Raw genomic sequence first — 15,593 nt, forward strand, 5'->3', positions numbered from 1 at the left:
TTTCCATTCTCTATAAAACATTCTATCAGAAGTCTCAAGGAAATACAAGATTCAGTGCGATGCCCGGTGGTATCATGGAAAGCACAATACTGATCTGCATAGGGTGAATTCGGGTTCACGAGCACTGGCCTGGGCTTCCGGTACATGGGTTCTCGCTTTATCTCCAGGAGAACATCCATGATGGGAGCATTGAGGGGTGTCTAGTTGCGACCCCTTAACAACTCCTGATCTCGCTTTGGCCTAGCCTCCTCCTCTTTCGGAACACGCTTGCGCCCTTCTTTCCTAGGATCCTTTTTCTTCTTTTTCTGCTCGGTGGTGGAAGGACGATTCTGGTCGGATCCTAGTAGGGCTAGGACCGTTTCCTCTTGGTTGATGTACTTCTCGGCTTTACTCATGAAGCCGTCTAGATTCTGTGGAGGCTTTCGGGCTATATCAGCCATAAGAGCCCTAACTTTCCGAATTCCCTGGAAGAGGGCTCCATATATGAAGTCGTCGGTTGCTGTCTCAACTTCGAGCCTCGCCTGGTTGAATCTAAAGAAAAAGTTTCTGAGAGACTCCTCGGGTCCGTGGTGCAATGACATCAAGGATCTGGATGGCTTCCTTCTAACCCTTCCGGCCATGAACTGCGTTAGGAACATCCTTCCGAGGTCATCAAAGTGACGGATGGAGTTTGGAGGAAGCTTCCTAAACCAATCGCGGGCATTACCCGAGAGGGTCAGAGGGAAGGCTCGACAAGCTACCATCTCGGGTGTTCGGTGTAGATCCATGTGGGCGCGGAAATTATCCAGATGCTCCACAGGATCTTCAAGGCCTGTATAGAACATGATCTCTGGGATTTTAAATTTCTCGGGAAGACGAATGTTGGCCACATCCTCGGTGAATGGAGAGGTGGTTTTTTGTAAAAGATTTTCGACTAAGGATGCTTTTCCCTTGTCGTTTCGTTCTATAGCTGCAGTCAGAACATTGCATCTCTGTTCTAATCGGGTGATCATGCCTTGCACCACCCTTTCGGCCTCAGTTTGAGGAGAGGGAAGGTGAACGGGGATTTCTTCCTCTTGGTTGTTTCTTTCTCAGGATCCCTCGACTCGGCTGCATCCGGGTCTTTCCTCCTCCCGTTGCTCTCCAACATGACTATTGCGGACCTCTTGGACTTCTAGATCTGTGGCTGTCCAGGGGAGTTCCGGAACCCGAGCCTGGAGAATGGCATTCATAGTGGCCAAATCCTCGATACTTTTGGCCATCTGCTCGATCCTCTCATTCAGCCGGGTGAGTTGGGGATCGTTTGAGTTTCCTTCCTCTCGGGCATTTCGATCATCCCGAGATGCTCTGTTCGCCTCTGATCTAGTGTTCACCATAGCGGATTTGTAGTAGAAAAAATGACACAAGTCGTTCCCACAGACGACGCCAAACTGTTGAGACAGTTTCCAGTAGGTAACATGTCGATCAGTAATTCGCTCGTATGCTCTTTCGTTGTTCCCTGCAAGTAAAAGCTGCGTCAGGGGGGGTGCCGACAATCCCGCTCCGATGCTTAAGTAAGTGTATTGTTTTGAGAGTAAATGTGCAGAGTAATACTAGGGATTAATCAGCGTACCTCAATATCTAATAGGTCTATGGTATTTATAGAGTTTTTTGGAGCTGTTAATTGATTCCCTGCACATAAGGGAATCGGTAGTTGATGAGGACGTGGCATCGGGCGCACAGATATTTTGGGTCCATGGCCACTTATCCCGAGTGCATGATCCTTTGTGGGTGACGTGCCATCGATGAGGCTTCGGATGCATGATCTAGTTTGATATCGTGCGTCGTGTCCTTTAGAACCCGGGTAATCTCGAGATTTACGCGGACACAGATGTTACAAAGCACCCAGGTCGGCGACTCGAGCCGGGTTGTCGGGTCGGGTCGGTTGAACCGGTTTGGGCCCAAATGACGGGATTGGGCCGGATGGATCAATCTCTCTTGAACGTTTGGACCTAGTCGGATGGACCAAATGGGCCTAGTTCTCGGGTTGGGCCCAGTACCCGAGAAAGCCAATATTCTTCCCAACACAAACCCAAACCCAAACCCTTTTTTTTAACTTTGATTCCTTTTTTTTTTTTTTTTTGAATCTGAACTCCTTTGAAATAATTTTTAGTCAAATTTTAATAAAAGTATGTGTATTATCAAAAATATCCAAACCCATTTTTTTTTAACTATGATTCCATTTTTTTTTAATCTGAACTCCTTTGAAATAATTTTTAGTCAAATTTTATTAAAAGTGTGTGTGTATTATTAAAAATATCCAAACCCATTTTTTTTTAACTTTGATTCCATTTTTTTTTTTAATCCGAACTCCTTTGAAATAATTTTTAGTCAAATTTTAATAAACCAAAAATTGGTAGCGCGCCAAGCGGCTACGTGGATTTTAAATTTATAAGTTTACCACTCGCAATAGTACGTATCGACTGTACTATAGTATGGGTGATCGAACCATAGAGATTATTAGTTGTTTTGCGTAACGGGATATCTAAAGAGAGTATTTAACTTAACTTAAAAATAAAAACAAAAGCAAGAGTTGTTGAATTGAAGCTACAACAAGTAAGGCAAAGGAAAGCGGAAATTGAAAACAAACTAAGAGAAAACTTAGGGTGTTAATCTTATCCAATCCTCAACCAATGAAATGCTTAAAGTCTATATAGATCTTCCTAACATGCTTGATATGAGCGCGTAATGGGCGTCAACCATTACGACGACCTCGACACGAAAATACTTTCGTTAAGATGTAGTTATAAAGCACCTAGTTTTACATTAATCTACTCCACGTAAAGATTACACTATAATTGAAAAACATTTACTCTACCAAAGGTGTGGAGTGACTAGTGCTCCCTAGCTTACTACCCTAAAACACATCACAATAAGCATACAAGATATACGAAAACTCTAACTAGGCCACAATGATAAGGTATCTAGTTTCACACCGATCTATTCCATGTAAAGATTAAACTACAATGGAAAGACATTATATACTACCAAAGGTATGAAATGATCGGTGTTTCCTAGCATACCCTATAAAGTGACTCTAATAGGTAGTCATACATCAAGTCATATAGAATCATTGTAAAAGACATCATTCTTATTTCTAAGAATGTTGGTTTTACTCAAGAAATCTAAGAAAACTCATAGACAAGTTTAACTCTTTTTCATGAATAAATAGATTGGAATCTTGATACCAAAACCTTTTAGCATGGGTTTTGATATCCTCTAGCCCTTAACAATCATCAAACATCTAAAGAAAATCCTAAGAACCTCAAGAACACTACATAGGTTTTTGGATTGGATTTTGATCAAAACCTAAGAACTAATTTAGCTAGACATGAATTGAATCTAATCTAAACATGAATTTAAATGAAAGCAGTAAAGAAACAAGAAAGAAATGAATCAAAAACAACTATATTGAAATTATAAAATTCGGATTACAAAAAGGGAGAAAAACCTAAGCTAGAACATGAAGAACTAAGAGGAAAAAGAAGAAGAAATTGCTCTCTGGAATTAAGCCCAGAAAACGTTCATCAAAGTAAACTAAAACATGAGAAATTAAAGTGATACACCTGAGAAAATCCGAACAAACCCCAAAAGTTGCATGTTTAAACCTAAATCCCTAATCTCATATATATAGAGAATTGGATTTACAAAAGACCATCAAGAGTTAATTCTAGCCGCACAAACAAAGCTGGTCGGCGTCCATTTCTGTCCACAAAATCCAACTTATGATTTGGATTGCATAAAGAATGCAAAGATCTGGAAATATCTGATTTTCTGGAAGACGGAGAATTCGATCAATCGACTTTTATTTCGATCGATCTAACTGCCTTAGCCAATTCTTCAACTTGCAGGAACAATCCCGAACTCTGGAAATGACTAAAGTACTCTTGATGTATTTTCAGGTCTAATTCAAGTGTTTTGAATTAGATTTCATCTAAGACCTGAAAATAAGACATAAAACAAAACTACAACAAAACGTTATATATACAATACGAACTAGGTCTAACAAATGCAATTTAAAGGGTCTTGAATCGAATAATTCAAGACTTACCAATATTGCAAAGAGCATTTTATTTCATTAAATGTAAATGGTGTTGATTATTAAAGTCTATATCATGTTAAAACGTGAGCATGTCTGAATAGACTCAAAATGTAATATATTGTGTCCAACTCCAAAATCGTGATCCACTACGGTTGAAGACCACGTAGTCTCATTAGACCAAAACAACCCAGCAAGGTAACATGAGACGCAAGTCACGCAACTCATTTCTTGGACTTATGGAATTTTCTTATTGCGCATGAGTTGGCCTCCGCAATTTTACATCTCTCACCCAGATTTAGATGCTCAAGTAGAATTTGGAGCTTTCCCCCTTTCGCCCAAGGGACCTTTCATTGGTTACGCCCTTTAAGTGTTGGTTTGAGGCAGTCATTACATGGGGGCATCAAATGCTGGACCAACCCAAAGTAACAACTCAAGCTAACCCTACTAAGGCAAAGAAAGGAACAAGAAAGTTTAATTCATATAGAGCCATCGAACCTGCCCAATTAGCAACTAGAGTTGTATGATGATCAAAATGGGAAGTGAAACTTATCAATAGAAAGGGAAGACCATGACACGGAACGTAAAGTTTGTATGCCAATGGTAGGCTGGTAAGCTCAGTTCGGTAGCAACTAGCAGTTTTCCAGTAGCAGATAACAAGTAGGATAGTTGCTTTCACGTATACCTGGAGATTTGAACTCATCAGACGTCTGGCTCCTTGAGTCTCATGCCAAACGCAGCCCATGATGACTGACTCTTCACCTTTCCTCGCCAGCATTTTTCTATCTTCTTCACTCTTGGGTTCCAGCTTTCTTTTTCAAGCTTTCTTCTTCTCCTTTTTCTTCATGTTTCCTACAGACTTCTCTTTTTTTCAACTTTCTTCTTTCTTCTTCTTTCTTTTGCTTAACACTTTTATTCCCTTATTATTATCTATGAATTATAGTTGGGGCATTCCCTCCCTCTAGTCAACCTCTGATCCATCTACTCCTTCCGGATCTTTCAGTACTAGGCCAAGTCTGCGGTCGACCTGCAACACCACAACCACGATCACAACCCCCTGCCCGAAACAACCCACCTAATCGCTGAATCCGATAGGTTCGACTCGAGCTCGAGCTCGCACAAGGATCCTACCTTGGCAAGCCGAGTTCGAACATAGAGATGATGCTCGTGTCAAACTCGAACTCGAGAAAAAATAAAACGAGCCGAGCTCGGACGAGTACTACTTTCTCAAGCTCGGCTCGTTTACATCCATGTTTGTAATAAAAAAATGGTAGCTAAATAAATAAATGAAAATGTATATTTTGAGTAGCTAAAATAGCCACTATTGGAGATGCTCTCAAGCGTTCATTTCTCTCTTTCTAAAGATACAAAAGACGAGCTTAAATAGTTGGTTTTCGGTGAAAGATTAGGGGTTTCTGATGAGAGATTTTGGGTGTTGGGGGGGGGGGGGGGGGGGACCATGTAACATCCTAACCCTAGAACATAGACTAACCTAATTCACATGGATCAAAGTTATAATGTTCTATTAATAGGGTGTTGTAATTTTTCAAAAACCCTAGCCACATATGTGCATTATTTTGCATGAAATTTTATCCAAAGTATTTTATTCTCAACCAAACCTAAGCAATATAATTGCATCATATTATTGTTAAAAATATTTTTTAAAAGAAAATTAAAACCTAACCACCCATCTAGGGGTATTGTTATCCAAATTTCAATTTTTAGCTCTTCATTAAATCTTATCGATATTAGAATACTAAACTCGAGTTCTTTTTGCATGAAAAAGAAAACCCTAGCCCTTTTAAACCCCCAGTATAGTCGACCACCCCCATTGCCTCTCATTATTTCACTCTTCCAAAAAAAAAAAAAAAAATCTCAAAAGCCAAAACACCAAAAATCCCACTTTCCTATTCGGCCACCTCTATTTTCTCAAGCAAATCACATACTTTTCTTTAAGTTTTCATACCACATGTATAACATCCCTAAATTAATTAATTAGTAATTAATTTGGAATGTTACTTTAATGGCCCTAAATTATTTTATTAACTCTAAAAAATTTGGAGTGTTACTACTACTACCCCAACAATAAATTATAAGCAGTGGAAATGTTTATAATATCTCAGCTTGTCTCTTTTTCTCGCTTATATTTTCTTTTCTTTTCTTCTTCTCTTTTTTCCTAAGACACTATCAATAGGACATTACTAGAGCTTTTAAGTACAATATCCATCTACGGATTTACCTTTGTCACTCAAATACACAAATTTATTATATTTACAAACTATTTAAGTTACAGCCACATGACATCACCTACGACTTCGAAGTCCTGTAACTACCTTTGGACATTCTCTTTGAATTTTATCGCTAGATAACCTATGAAACAAATTGTTTTACAGGTGGGAAGAAAATGCGTAGGTTCATGATTTAGTAAGCGACATGCCAGTGAACAAAGTCCATGCAATGAGCCTAGATTTTTCATAAAATAATAGTTATAATAAAATTCAAGGAGTACCAGTAGCAACAATTGATGATTTCAGAAACGAGTAAATAAAAATGCAGGTTGATTAAGTAATTTATCGAGAGTAAATATCTGCTCTAAGTAATATGGATCAATCATTATTATTATAAAACATAAGTAGATAAAAATAAGTAATAACTCTCATCCATATGGCATATATGTACCCTTAACCCTCTTATGATGAGGTATGTGTGTCCCGTATGACCTCTAGTACAACCCTACAGCCAACATGCGATGCACATAGCAAGCTATCCCTCTAGTTGATCAACTAGGTCCAACCTCGAGTGATAGTCGACCAGTGATACCTGTAATTGGTGACTCCACCACATAGGTGGGTTGTCCTGGTCACAAATAGCACTTGGATCCAGTGTACAAAGTAGCATCTCATCAACTGACCGTAGGGTTAAGCTTATATAAATTGGTATGTCCATGCCACAAAATTTCTTTTAAATCTTTTCACTCAACAATTCACTTGTGGCCATATCATACAAATTATATTACTTTACTTCATTTTCATATTATAAATTATGCAGTTGAGTAACACAAGAGTCAACACATTTCATTTCAAATTTCAAACTTTAGGCCCCCAACATATGCATTACAAAACATTTAATGTCAATAAGATTATACTTATCATTTATCAAAATAATAGTCATGCTATTACTTTAAAGTTTTCACATACATTTACTTACCTTGCGTGTAATTTTCAGCTAAAGGCCCCTTATTACCTTGGCTTATTTTTCTGCAAATTGTTTCCCTATCATTAGTTAGGTTCCTAAATCATAAATCCAACTCTAACATTCAAAACCCTAATTTATTTTATTGCCTAACTCATCAAACAGTGTTCTCATTAGAACATGGTTTGCACGGGTTTTGTTAGAAAGCGGTTCCCCTTATTCGAATGGCAACAACACAAATTTCTTTTCTCTTTCCCGAAAAAGCTTAAGTCTTTCCCATAAAATTCCCTCCAATTTCTCCATATCTAACACAAACACTATTTAAAGTATCCACCAACACTCTCATACACAATATTTTGAAAATAACACAAGTGTATACATTAATTAGCTTTATAAAATCGAGAGGAAAGTTTAGAAATCTTATCCTTGCAGCCTAAGATTTGTCCTCCAACTTGAAAGCTTTCCTCCCTCTCTCTCTCTCTCTCCTATTAGGTTTCTAGATGAGTGGGAAGTGAGGAATGAGAGGTGGCTAGGGTTTCCATGCTTTAAATCACAATGTTTCTCAGCTTTAGACGTATTTAATTCACATGCAGAGCGTTCTTATTTGGACAGTCTGTATATCGTTCGAAAGGAAGATTCAAATCATTTAAGTTGTGGCATCCTACATGGCACGTTCGAACAACTTTCCTCGTCCGTCAAACAAGATTCTTGATTCAGAGATTTCTAAAAGTGCATTGCCTTTTTCATTTGTTTTTATAACAGTTAGTGTAATCCTCCTATTTATTTATTATTTTCGTGCAATTACTAACCTGATTTCTCTTCATGTTTATTATAACATTTTTCTTTCAAATTCAGGTTTTCTTATTTATTTGAGTGGAGTATTACATTCATCTTTCTTAATAAAATTTTGTTCTTGAAAGTCCGTAGTGACATAAAAGTTTGGTTACCACTCATCTACATAGTTTTATAAATCCTTTTAAAAAAATCTAAACGTAAATTGTTAGATAATGGATGCAAGGGCCAAGGAAAACCATATATGTATATAATCCGAAACACAAAGAAAATTTAATCATCCAAACACAATTAAATGTAAACATGCTTCCAAAACTCAACCAAAATTGAAAAGCCCCCGAAATTAATTAACTGGTAATTAATTTAGAATGTCAGCATAACTTCCCCGAGCTTATTTAGTAAGAAAATAAGTTGAAGAGTTACAAAGATCTCCTGATCATAGGGCAATGCAGTGGAAGAAAACATACCTTTAACACCACAAGATAAGCCACACAACTAAGTCACATCACACAATAGCCAGAGCAAAATACTAAAGCATCATATCAACTTAGTGAATAAAGGATAACATCAAGTGTTTCGGTCACATACCGGTCGCCAAAAATTAAAACTTAAATAATACATAACAATCTGAATAGTTTAAGAACATCAAATACAAAAGATAACTTGGGATCCATCAAATGAATTCCTCACAACATCAAAACACCGTGTAACACACATAAAGGATCACTATGAAAGACTTGTCCATCTCTTCGTAATTATCGTTCCATATAATATCCATTAACCTAGGGTTAGCCTCAAAGACCAATTTACCAAGGTCGGCCAATGTCATCATGTTCTTGTTCGAATTTCAGGCTCCATCTTCTAACGTATGTTCAACTGTAAAACGAAGATGTTTTACCGATGGAAAAGATAATTCAATGACTTAGTGATTTAGCACATAGGGAAACATGTTATTTTATGCAATGAACTTAATGTTTTATAAAGATAATGTAAATCATACACAACATCATGCAACAGGGTTCTTATTAGAATAACAAAACAGAAAATCATACTTTTCTCCTCCCTTGGCCTTCTTCAATCGGGTGATTACGGCCTAAAGGATTGAAAAATGTGACTTTTGAGACTATGATTTTGATATCGACTTTCATTCACTCCCTGCTTGAATTGAAAGTATTTTTAGGTAAAGCATCTCTAGCAGATGCAATCATTCTTAATTTTTATATTGATAGGGATCCCCATTCATTTCTAGATTCCCACCATTACAGATATAATTGTTCCTACCTACCTACATGTTAATGGTTTAGGGGGCGCAATTGCTAGAGCATGGGAGAATGAAGAGTAATGATTTCAGTAAGAGCAGCTAGACGGACTACTATAGTGAGTCTAATGACTAATAAAAATATATGATATGACAAGTGTGCAAATCATAGCTACTCCTCCATATGCCGTTTACCCTCTTATGATGAGATTTGCGTGTCTCGTGTAAGAAATGGTGCAATATCGGTGCCTTAGTGTGGTATAACAGCAACCTACCACTAGTTCTTTGACCGAGTTCGATTTCAAGTGATCCACACAACTCATAGTGCCGCAAAACGTGACCACCACCTATACATGGTTACGTCTGTCACTTCCAGTCATTAGATCCAAGACAAATAATATTAAACTAAACATGGACCATAGGGTCAAACCCATATACTAATATGCACATGCTCCAAATTCTTCACCCATATTTCCCATGTTTGCCATGTCATACGACGATATTAATCATTTTTCTTTCGATGCATGAATTTACAAAACTCAAACAATCAATCATTTATTTTTTCAAATATCCCATTTACACAAAAATTAGAGTTCAGAATATTTATACAAAGCATTTCATGTGAGTATAAGATATGCAAGTTTGATGCTAGGGAAGACATGCCAGAAAGATCGATAGAAGGTTTCCACATGAGTTTCACTCACCTTGGTCTTTAGGGTCTCCTTAATACACGTCCTCAAACTCTCCAACACCGTGGCCTGCAAAATACCCTAACATTAGAAAATCCTAGTGGCTAAAAACCTAACCCTATACCTCAAAATAGCCAAAACAAGCATTCTGGACCAGGGGTGATCAATCAACACTCCTTAATGCTGATCCTTGCTCAATCAGTGATGAACAGTGATCGACCAAGATACTGTTCGTCGTCCTTAACCTCCAAAAAATCATTTTTAGCTCTGGTGATACCTCTAGAAACCCTAAGTGTACGCCCCCAAAACTAATTAACTCGATGTGCTAACCTTTTTTCCAAGGAAATGAGGTGAAAGAATACTAGGACCCCTCTAATAAGAGGGCAAAGTCACTTACCTCACAAGATAGCCATACTACTAAGTCATATCACAAAATAATCAGATTAAACTAAAGCATCATTATATAACTTAGCAAAATAGGGATAACATCAAGTATCTTGGTTGAAGACTGATCACCAACTCAGGTATCAGATATTACAACCAAAGTTTAATTGTCATAAAGTGATCAGGATACAAAAGGCAACTAATATCCAACAAACATCCTCAAGGCGTCGAATGATAAACACAATAACAATACCACTCAAGCGTAAGGAATGTGAAGCCTTCCTCTCGCTCATGAGCTAGCTAGTGAGCCATCATTTCGGGGTTTGTAACGACCCGCTCTTTACAAAAAGGAGTAAGTAATTATATCTAGATAATTACATATCATTACTACTTCAGAGACGATAACTCTCGCAGCGGAAAAATACAAATATCTTCTTCTTCTTTTCTTTTTTCTTTTTTTCTTTTCAAACACCAAGGACAATTTTCTTACAATACATTCAAAGCTTTAACTAAAATTCCTCTAGACATACATTAAAAATCCTTTACTGTCCTTTACACTATTTACAAAGAAACATGTGTCATATATGACACAAAAGCATACATGGAAACTTACTAAATACAAGTAAATTCCTAAACATGTTATTTACAAAAGAGTACAAACATTGTTGAGTACAAAGCACTAAAATGTAACTACAATAGCTTTAAATCTCTTAAGCTAGCAGTTAATCCATTCCATAATCTTCAGAACCTGCGCAAACATCTATGAGACGGTGGTTATTACCACAACCCCATAGTTCCATAAGTGAGCTAACTGTCATTCAACAAGATCATGATTTATGCGTTATTTAAGGACAGAGACAACATATGATGAGATGATAATTTTCTATGCAAAGTTTTAAACAGTTGAATATACTCATTGCACTCCACTCGTTTTGAAGCCGTTAACTCGGTAAGCGTCTTTCTCGAGGCCGTTCCCCCTACATTACATTTTGATTAGCTTATTTTTGCACTAGCAGAGTACATTCCACATCACTCTACTAGCTCTTTGAAAGACGTTCCAATCAATATGAATTATTGGGATTTTCGGTTCTGGCATTATTCCCATCCTAAACCTTTGGGAAGCGTAGCTTCCAATATTAATAGGTTGATTATTAACAGTATGCAATAATCAGTCACACACATCCATTTAAAATAAAATATAAACACAACACTATTGAAATCCAGTACTACCCTTAGTAAGTAATTTATACTTACAGCCATTTTGTGCATTCTCAGTTCATCATATGCATCAAATACATATATATGTACATAGAAGGTTAATATCATTACTTTAGAAATTCATGAATCCTATTTGTATACACAACTCCAATTATCATAAAATCATCATTAACCAACTTAGAAATCTAATTAGCAAAACCTTATTAATACTTAATGACTCAGAAGTCATCTAGTAATACATTACCCATTTTTTATTTATACCAATATCAATACTTAACCAATTAGCAAATCATTACCCTAGGAAAATATCCAATCTAGATGTCAATAAGCACTTGAGTACAATCTAAAATCCCTAATATCATTTTCTAAAGCATAGATAAATCAACCAATAAGAAACCTATGCATACTTTTAGCAAGATATTAATATCACACCGCCAATTTAAAAGCCATCACAATAATATCCAATTTCCAATACATTACATATTAATCTTAGAAAAACACACTTAATCAACCGAACCAGAAAATCATGTTTTTATTACTTTTGGAAATAATCTTAATTTCAGAACTTCACAACTAATTCAGGAAATCAAATACCTAAATTATTAGAGCATGAATACATAGTATTAATACCACAAATCAATCAACCTAATAATACTTTAAACCGTATTTCTCAAATCCAATGATAAAGGGTTACTTCCAAAGCATAATCATCAACAAAATATCAACTTCTCAAAATACCAATAAACTAATCAGTTAACATAGGGAATTCAAATCCACAATAACTCCAAATCTCCTACTCAATCCTTGGTTCAATAACCTAATAGAAAATAAAGGCTTCTAAAATCATCACAAGCCAAAGTCAATATATAGCTTCAATTAACGAACATGAATTCAACAATAAAATCTCCCCACATAATTCACTAAAAACCGACACATCACAAGCACAACCTATTAAGACAGCATTTACAAAATCAGAATACCCATCAAATTATCCTATCAAACTTCAACCCACAATCAGCCGAAACACACATTGGAAATCACGGCAACCGAACACCACAAAGGCCAAAATCATCAAAATAAACTCAACCTATACAGCTACACAATCAACCGGCCAAGATCAAACCACACAAAATCAGCCATCAAGAATCCAAAATAGGGAGATCATCAACCACAATAATTTCCCCAAATCAGCCAACAACAGTGAACCCCTAAAAATACCCAATCGGCCAACAATCCACAAAACACCCAAAAATATCAAATCATAAATCATTACCCAAAATAAATCAAATGGATTACAAGAAATTACCCCAAAGGTTTTCTCAGCAAATCCACCGGAAAATTCACCGAAAATCGCATCTCAGGCCGTCGAATCGTCTCTGGTTCGGTCTGGGTTGCACGGGTTTGACGGGTCATTCGGGTTTCACACACATGGGTCACGAGTTCTCGGGTCACGAGTCTTCTTTGGTTGCAAGGCGATCCACCAGAGGATCGGGTTTTGGTCTTGGCTCCTGGTTCTGCAGGCGTCGTCCCAGCTCTAGCCATCGGCGACCCATGGAGGATCGGCCTCCGATCTCTGTCTCTCCTTCTCTCTTGATCTCTCGGTCTCTCTCTCTGGTCTCTCTCTCAGTCCCACTCTCATTCTCTCCCATCTCAGCCTCTCTCTGTCTCGATCGAGTAAAACAAGGGAAGAAGAATGAAGAACAGAAAGAAGAAGAACAAGAAAGAAGAAAGAAGAAAGAAGAAGAAATAAGAAAAGGAAGATAGGTGCGTTTTCACTGAAGGGAAGAGGCCGGTTCTATAGGCTTAGCGTGGGAGTGAGTCACAGGGTGAGTCACGAGTCAAATCATCAAATGGAATAATGACTATACAAAATATCAGCAGATGTTTTAATAAACTGAGGGTTAAATTCTATTTTAGTTAGTTTAACCTGGGTTAATATGTAGATATTTATTCATAACTTACTAGTTACCTTTTTACCATAGATATTTCTCATAGATATTTGTGGATATTTTTACATCGGATCTTTACCATTTAATCTAACTCATTAAGATTACAATCTAAGTCCGTTTTGAGTCTAGTTCGTTTAATTGTCAATATTATTGTCTCAATAATAATATAACACCACATATATATATATATATATATATATATATATATATATATATATATATATATATATATATATATATATAATTTACACAATAATATTACTCACGGTAAATATTACACATTAATATTATTCAACAATATTATCATATCAATTAGTCCACTGATTAATTCAGTCTGTCTATTTATTAATCCTGTAATATTATTAGAGTTTAATAATATTATTCTTTATTTATAAAATTATTGTTTATAAATAATAAGACAAAAGAATATTTATTTTCATAAATATTCATATATTCCTTATTATTTATCGGGGATTAAAATATCGTGTTTAAAGCCACGCATTTTATTGACTACTGGATGTGAATATTGTTTCCTACAATATTAAGCCGTTCGAGCGTCAAGTCTTGTGGATCGAACGTCAATTCTAGACTCATCTATTTTACTCAGTCTTAAATTCTAATTTAAGACATTTTATTTTATTACTTAAAATTCGGGGCACTACAGGGTTCTTCACAAATATTATCCTAGCCAAATCATCCATCGTAATCCTATTTGTTAGGTTTTATAGATTGGCTCATTCGGTGTCCAAAACTTTATTTTATGTTTTGGAGATAAAGGGCAGCTCGTGGTTCGCAGTTGGAGAATATGAAGAAACTACTAAGAGAAGACAAGTATAGAGCTAAGCGTCCAAATAGGGAGAAGAAGAGTTCAGACGACATAGTGAAAAGTCGGGGCATATTTGCTTTGTCGAAGGTTTAGAGACCGCATGCTTCAACCTCCGTTTCAACCACTTTTGGCTAGCCGCCCGCACAATTGTTTGCGAGTCGTGTGGTGTTTACAGGATTGATGAGTACCGCTAGCGAAACCTTTCCTTGAACTAGGCCCAAATAATGGCCTCCTCACTTCCCAATTTCTTTGTCAGCAAATCCCTTTGGTGATGCCACCAAAGTCTTGCTTCTCTTGTCAACGCGTAGGTGACGAAGTTAAATTTATGCTCCTCTAGACAATTTGTAAGCGAAGCAATTTCTTGATAATTGATAAGTGTTGAATGTTGCATATTCAAGCTCCTTAACTTATATATGTTAATTCCTAAGCATTACTATTTGTTTGATTTTGTGTTGTTTTATTGTTTTCAGGTTTTAAATAAAGATACAATTAATTCCATTGATTTTGGGCTTAAAGCACACTTTGAGAAGACCTAGAAGATGTGGTTAAGTTTAATCAAACCAAGGGAATGATTAAATCGGAATTTATCCAATAAGAGTCAAAATCGGATTGGATTTAAATTTGGATTCAGCATATGTATCAGTGTTTTGATCATAACTTTCGGCTCAGATCTCAAATTGCGATGAAATTTATGGCGTTGAAAAGCTAATAAAAAATGAAACAATATGTCAAAAATAGATTTTCCCTAATTCGGAAGTTTACTATACAAAAATCACCCCGCAATAAAAGACCGCAAATTTGAATGAACTTGGAATTCTTTTCCTACTTGGATTGAAGTTTCAATCTCTTACTTAGACTAATAGACTAAGTTCTGATTTTTCTTGGATTTCTAGATCTTTTAGGTCTCTCATAATCTCTATAAATAGGCCTCTACATATTGAAGAAAGACACACTGCTGCCTAGAGCGAATTTAGAGAAAAACTTATTGAAGGCTTGAAGAGTTGAAGAGAAGTAATCATGGCAGAAGGCCATTGCAACAGCGTCATGAGCGGCTAAAAGCCTTTGTAGGGTATTGATGTAGCCCTATGCAAGCACAATGGTTTGATTGTATTTTAATTTAGAAAATTTTAGTTTATGGATATTGGTTGTATAATTATGAGAATTGCTACAATTTGATATTGTTCTTCATTTTTTAATGCAATTGTTCTTCAATTCATAATCAATATTG

General features: G+C 36.4%; 1 protein-coding gene across 1 annotated transcript; it reads right to left on the reverse strand.

The window, feature by feature from the left end:
* Window positions 1-200: 200 nt before the first annotated feature.
* On the reverse strand, window positions 201-992 carry LOC133873269 (uncharacterized). Its single transcript, XM_062310993.1, has one exon. It carries the CDS (start codon window positions 990-992, stop codon window positions 201-203), a length of 792 nt encoding a protein of 263 aa, XP_062166977.1.
* Between the last annotated feature and the right edge of the window lie 14,601 nt (window positions 993-15,593).

The sequence above is a fragment of the Alnus glutinosa genome, chromosome 7 (genome assembly GCF_958979055.1).
Source record: "Alnus glutinosa chromosome 7, dhAlnGlut1.1, whole genome shotgun sequence".
In the NCBI taxonomy this organism is placed as follows: domain Eukaryota; kingdom Viridiplantae; phylum Streptophyta; class Magnoliopsida; order Fagales; family Betulaceae; genus Alnus; species Alnus glutinosa.

Bases quoted from the DNA above. Each gene is read 5' to 3' on its own strand.
- LOC133873269 (XM_062310993.1), bottom strand. From the start codon at position 992: ATGATCACCCGATTAGAACAGAGATGCAATGTTCTGACTGCAGCTATA.